The 5,963-nt window shown below is 35.6% G+C and overlaps 1 protein-coding gene across 1 annotated transcript; it reads left to right on the top strand.

Moving 5' to 3' along the window:
* The first annotated feature begins 4,599 nt into the window (after positions 1-4,599).
* LOC131415962 (olfactory receptor 6C2-like) lies at positions 4,600-5,538 on the top strand. Its single transcript, XM_058558028.1, has one exon. It carries the CDS (start codon positions 4,600-4,602, stop codon positions 5,536-5,538), a length of 939 nt encoding a protein of 312 aa, XP_058414011.1.
* Positions 5,539-5,963: the final 425 nt, after the last annotated feature.

Raw genomic sequence — 5,963 nt, 5'->3', positions numbered from 1 at the left:
ATATTTTCAAATATGATGTCTGACCAGGCAAGGGAAACAATAGAGAAAATAAACAAATGGGACTACATCAAACTAAAATGTTCTTGCACAGCAAAGGAAACCATTAACAAAATGAAAAGACAACCTAAAAATTGCGAGAAGATATTTGTAAACCTTATATCTGATAAGGGGTTAATATCCAAAATAGATAAAGAACTTATATAACTCAACAACAAAAAAATAAACAACCCAATTGAAAAATAGGCAAAAGATCTGAACAGACATTTTTCCAAAGAAGATATACAGTTGACCAACAGGCAGGTGAGAAGATGTTCGCTATCACTAATTATTAGGGAAATGCAAATCAAAACTACAATGAGATATCACTTCATCAGAATGGCTAGAATTAACAAGACGAGAAATAACAAGTGTTGGAGAAGGTGTGGAGAGAAGGGAATGCTCAGACACTGCTGGTGGGAGTGCAAACTGGTGCAGCCACTATAGAAGACAGTATGGAGATTCCTCAAAATATTAAGAATAGAACTACCATATGATCCAGCTATTCCACTGCTGAGTATTTATCCAAACAACATGAGAACATGAATGCATAAAGATATATGCACCTCTATGTTCATTGCAGCATTATTCACAATAGCCAAGACTTGGAAGCAACTTAGGTGCCCATCAAGGGACGAATGGATAAAGAAGATGTGGTATATATAGAGAATGGAATACTACTTAGCCATAAAGAAGGTTAAATCTTGCCATTTTCGACAACCTAGATGGACCTTGAGGGTATTACGCTAAGTGAAATAAGTCAGAGGCAGAAAATCCAATACCATATGTTCTCACACATAAATAGAAGATAAAAACAATAACAACAATAACCAAGCATAGATACCAGAGAGGAAGAGGGGAAGGAGGACAGTGAAAGAGGTGACAGGGCAAATGTGTACGGTGATTGATGATAATTAGTCTTTGAGTGGTGAACATGATGTAATCTACACAGAAATCAAAATATGATGTACACCTGAAATTTATATAATGTTATAAACCAATGTTATCTCAATAAAAAAATAAAATAAATAAAAATTAAGGGAAAAAGATAATTACCATTAAATTTTCAAATTTAGGATTATTTGAAAATATGATGAAATAATCAAAAAATGTTAAACAAAACACTCAAAATTATGTATATTCATATATTCTTCATCAAAATAAGTACTTACTGTTAAGGAAAAATGCAAGTTAGAAAACATGTAAAATGCATTTCTATATTTGTTATTCCTATAAATACATGAGAGTGAAACATTAAATTGATTAGATTACTTTATATTCTATAAATATCTATATAAACCATGTGGGTTCCTATATATTCTGTGTTTCAATATAAATATAAAAATATAGTAGATTCAACTATATGAAATTCTCAGTGGTTGGCTCTTTTTCTCCTTAAAGAAAGGCAATTACATTTTTTGAACTTGTTCATATAAAGCAGTGTTATAGTTACAAAAAATTATTGAAAAGATATATTCAAAAATATTAAAAGTAAGTATACAGGTAATTATATCTTTCCATCTTTTTTTGTTTTTTGAGGAAGATCAGCCCTGAGCTAACACATGCTCTCCTCTTCTTTTTGCTGAGGAAGACCAGCTCTGAGCTAACATCTATTGCCAATCCTCCCCCTTTTTTTCTCCCCCAAAGCCCCAGTAGATAGTTGTATGTCATAGTTGCACATCCTTCTAGTTGCTGTATGTGGGACGCGGCCTCAGCATGGCTGGAGAAGCAGTGCATCGGTGCGCGCCCGGGAACCGAACCCAGGCCGCACGCCTTCTTAACCGCTAAGCCACGGGGCCGACCCTTTCCTTCTTTGATTATCTATATTTTTACATTTAAAGTAAATTTAATAAAAATAGTAACAAAAGAAGAAAATAGTTTTTGTGATCATTTAGCTGCTATAAAGGATGAGAACAAAATAAAGAGAAGTCTGCTGGATCCTTACCAACTGATTTTCATTGTTTTGAAGTAGACTGTGTCTGATGTTGTTGAATCTTCATGTCTCTAAGGAACTGTTCCCATTGTTGTGTCTTTCAGGAATCTTGCTCAAGGGCCTTACACAAGGGATTCATTTAATCTGAGACACCAAGAACCCTTTTTTATATATACTTAGTTTCCATCTTGTCAACAACAGCCTTTCCCCCCAAAAAGACAATCCTGTCAGTGTAAAATTAAAGTGATGAGAATTATTAGCTCTTCAAACCAGAGAGAGTTCCTTATAGTCCAGAAGCCTTGAATGGTATTTTCCTTCCAAATGGAGAGAGAACTGGAAGATATTTCCTCCATTGAAAAATGAAAAGGCCTCAGTGAGAAAATATTTGCAATGTGTTGGAAATGGAAAGTTCACAGGGATCTAGGCCATCTCAGAGCACTAGTGAATATGATTGTGGGGTCACGAATAAGAGTGGGCAGAAAGCCACATACCAGCCCTTGTTAACATTTTCCTCTTCATTTTTTTACCTCTCAGGGGTATTGTGGTTGATCCATCAGCTGAAGCTATTATTGGCACCTAGGCAAGCAAGTATGATTTTGTGATTTCACTTATTTTTCCCTTTGAGTGATCTAGATGATGATTTCCTCTGAGCGACAGATTTGATCTGTTTTTACCAATATTGTGATGAAAAAGCTATTTAAATAATTGTAAGAAGTTATAAGATCTTTACTGGTTGAAATGTTTTCAACAAAGATGCATGAAATTCGTGTAGATATTTCACCAAAATATTATAATTTCATTAGATAGATACCTATATACATAGATATAGATATTTACTGATATATTACTTAAATTGATTTACTTAGTGACCCATGAACTCTTTTAGAATGAAAAAGTCTCTGACAGCCAATAAAGCAAATATAATTCAATCAGTCACATTTCAGGGTCAATTATTTTCCCAAACCTTGCTTCTTAATAAATTTGAAAATGAAGGAGAGTAAGAGAAAAGGAAAAGAAAGACTTTTTGGCTATTGTCCAGACCTTTCAGGACTGAGAGCATCACCACATGATGCTCTAGGAACTTCTAGGTCAAGAACAGGATGATGGAGAAAATGTGGGTGGCTTGTAGAGCTACTGCCTTCAAGTACATCACACAAAGTGGCCTGGTGAGTGTGACGGCTCAGCAGAAAGTTATGGGCCTATGTCAGTTCTCCCTCCCTAATATGACAGGAGTTTTAACTATGGGAACTGGACACAAAGTGGGAATTGACAGACCAATATCAATAGAAAGGCTGTGTTTTAAAGGCAACAATTAAAACCATTCATATAACAAACTAAATGGGGTCTTCAGGGAAAATTTCGTTAAACTCATCAATTTAAGAAAGCAGTGAACCCTGGAGATACTTATTCAAGATTGAAATTTTTGATGAGCTTCTACTATAAATAATTGGTGATAACCTAGGAAATATTATGGAGCAGCTATGGTCCAAAATCCTGATTTACAAAGTCATTAAGCTTTTTTTTTTGTTATTATGTTACAGAAGCATGCATTGATAAGGTATAATTGGCCACATAAATTAAATGGGGTCTCCAGGGAAAATTTCTTTAAACTCATCAATTTAAGAAAGCTGTGAACCCTGGAGATACTTATTCAAGATTGAAATTTTTTTTCAGCTTCTATTATAAATAATTGGTGATAACCTAGGAAGTATTACGGAGCAGCTATTGTCCAAAACCTGGATTTACAAAGTCCTTATTAGAATCTTACAGAGGGATTCATTGATCAAGTATATAATTGGCCACAAGAAAGAGAAAACTCTCTAGGGAAAACTTTTTAGATTGGCAGTATTTTGGTGTTCTCCCTTTCAGCATTATAAGGATGTCATTCCATTGTCTTCACAGTGGTGAGTTTTCTTTGTTTTTCAGTCCACTCTCAGCTTTCCGGATTCTAGGAGATTTTTCTCTGCCGTGCTAGACTACTCCCTTTATGGAAATCGGCTATCCTGCATCCTGCGTAGATTTAGAATGTTTTGGAAGGCTTCCTATCAGCTCTCTGCCCCATTCCTCATCCTTCTGCATTTGAAAGCTTGAAATGTATTCAGAGGACGTTTGATTTGTTTGGGGCAATATCTGTTCCTTCTCTAAAGCTTTGGTATATTACCTTTAGCACCTGGTGTGGACTTGTGGGAGGGAGTTGCAAGTGAAAATTCACTCTGACTGGGGAACCTTAGAATTCCAATCTGCCACAAAAGCCATTATGTGGCCACTAAAAGTTAATTAACATTTTGGCCGGTTTCTTTATCCTCCTACCTGTGGCAAATCCTTCCACTTTCATCCCTTCTGCCATAGATGAGAGTAGCTGAGAATCATTTCTCTCCTATGAAGAATGTATCACTGTATGTAGTTTATTTTCGTTTGGGTTTCTTTGGATCCTCAGATCTCTGAAAGGATTTTTTAAACTACGATTTTGTTACTAATCTGGTTCATTTTGGTTGTAGAGGTGGAAGAAACAGAGTGTGACTCTCTACACCCTAAGAAGAGAGGATGTTGTACTGTTTGCCCTTGATATTACTCTATTAATTTGAAATCTCTCTGAATTTTCTTGAAAATAATAAGGAAACAAGAGGTCAATGATGAGAAACCAGACAATAACAACCTTCATTCTCCTTGGACTGACAGATGATCCTCAACTTCAAGTTCTAATTTTTATGTTTCTATTTCTTACTTACATGCTGAGTATAACTGGGAATCTGACCATCATATCCCTCACATTAGTGGACTCCCACCTTAAAACACCCATGTACTTTTTCCTACAGAATTTTGCCTTATTAGAAATTTCATTTACATCTGCTTGTATTCCTAGATATTTATACAACATAGCAACAGGTGACAGGTCAATTACTTATAATATCTGTGTTATTCAAGTGTTTTTCATTGATGTATTTGGAGTAACAGAATTTTTTCTCTTGGCCATCATGTCTTATGACCGCTATGTGGCCATCTGCAAACCTCTGCATTATGGAACCATAATGAACGACAGAGTCTGTGGAAGGCTTGTCCTCTGCTGCTGGACAGCTGGTGTGTTGGTCATACTCCCACCACTTATCATGATAGTAAATCTAGAATTCTGTGATTCTAATGTAATTGATTATTTTTTCTGTGATTCGTCTCCTATCTTGAAGATTTCATGCTCAGACACATGGCTTTTAGAGCAGATGGTGATAGCCTGTGCTGTATTGGCTTTCATCAGCACCCTTCTGTGTGTTGTTCTGTCCTATGTATATATTATCAAGACCATTCTAAGATTCCCCTCTGCTCAGCAAAGGAAAAGGGTTTTCTCCACTTGTTCTTCCCACATGATTGTAGTTTCCATCACCTTTGGCAGCTGTATCTTCATCTATGTCAAACCTTCAGCAAAGGAATCAGTGGCTATTAATAAGAGTGTAACCGTGCTAATGACATCCATCGCTCCCATGTTGAACCCATTCATTTACACTCTGAGAAACAAACAGGTGAGACAAGCCTTCAGTGACTCATTCAAAAGAACTGCATTACCCTCAAAGAAGTAAGAGAATGCAGAAATCTAGGAACCAAGTGTTCAAAAGATCGGAGGTTCCTAAACATACATTCTCTGTTACAAAATCATTCTATTTTCCTCTTCTGTGCTCTAATTCAAGTTAACTTCCTCAAAATATCCTAAAGACTAAATTTCAGTTCATTCCTTTCTCTTCTTATATATGAATCTCTATCAAGATAACGTCCATTATCAAAAGACATGACTACGTGTTCACGGGAAATATATTAACTGCTTTACCTTCTATCCAGCTTAACCAAAACTAGAAAATACTACAAAATTTTTAAATGATGGAAAACAAATACAACACAAAACAAAACAAAATATAGTCCCTAATCTGTGAGAGATACATTTAGAATAAATTGACACTGCTCTACTTCCCTATGGTTCTGACTCTAAAAAGAAAAAATAAAAAGAAGA

Source organism: Diceros bicornis, chromosome 17 (assembly GCF_020826845.1).
Source record: "Diceros bicornis minor isolate mBicDic1 chromosome 17, mDicBic1.mat.cur, whole genome shotgun sequence".
Classification (NCBI taxonomy): domain Eukaryota; kingdom Metazoa; phylum Chordata; class Mammalia; order Perissodactyla; family Rhinocerotidae; genus Diceros; species Diceros bicornis.
Note: the sequence above shows the minus strand (reverse complement) of the source record. Positions and strands in the feature narration are given on the sequence as shown.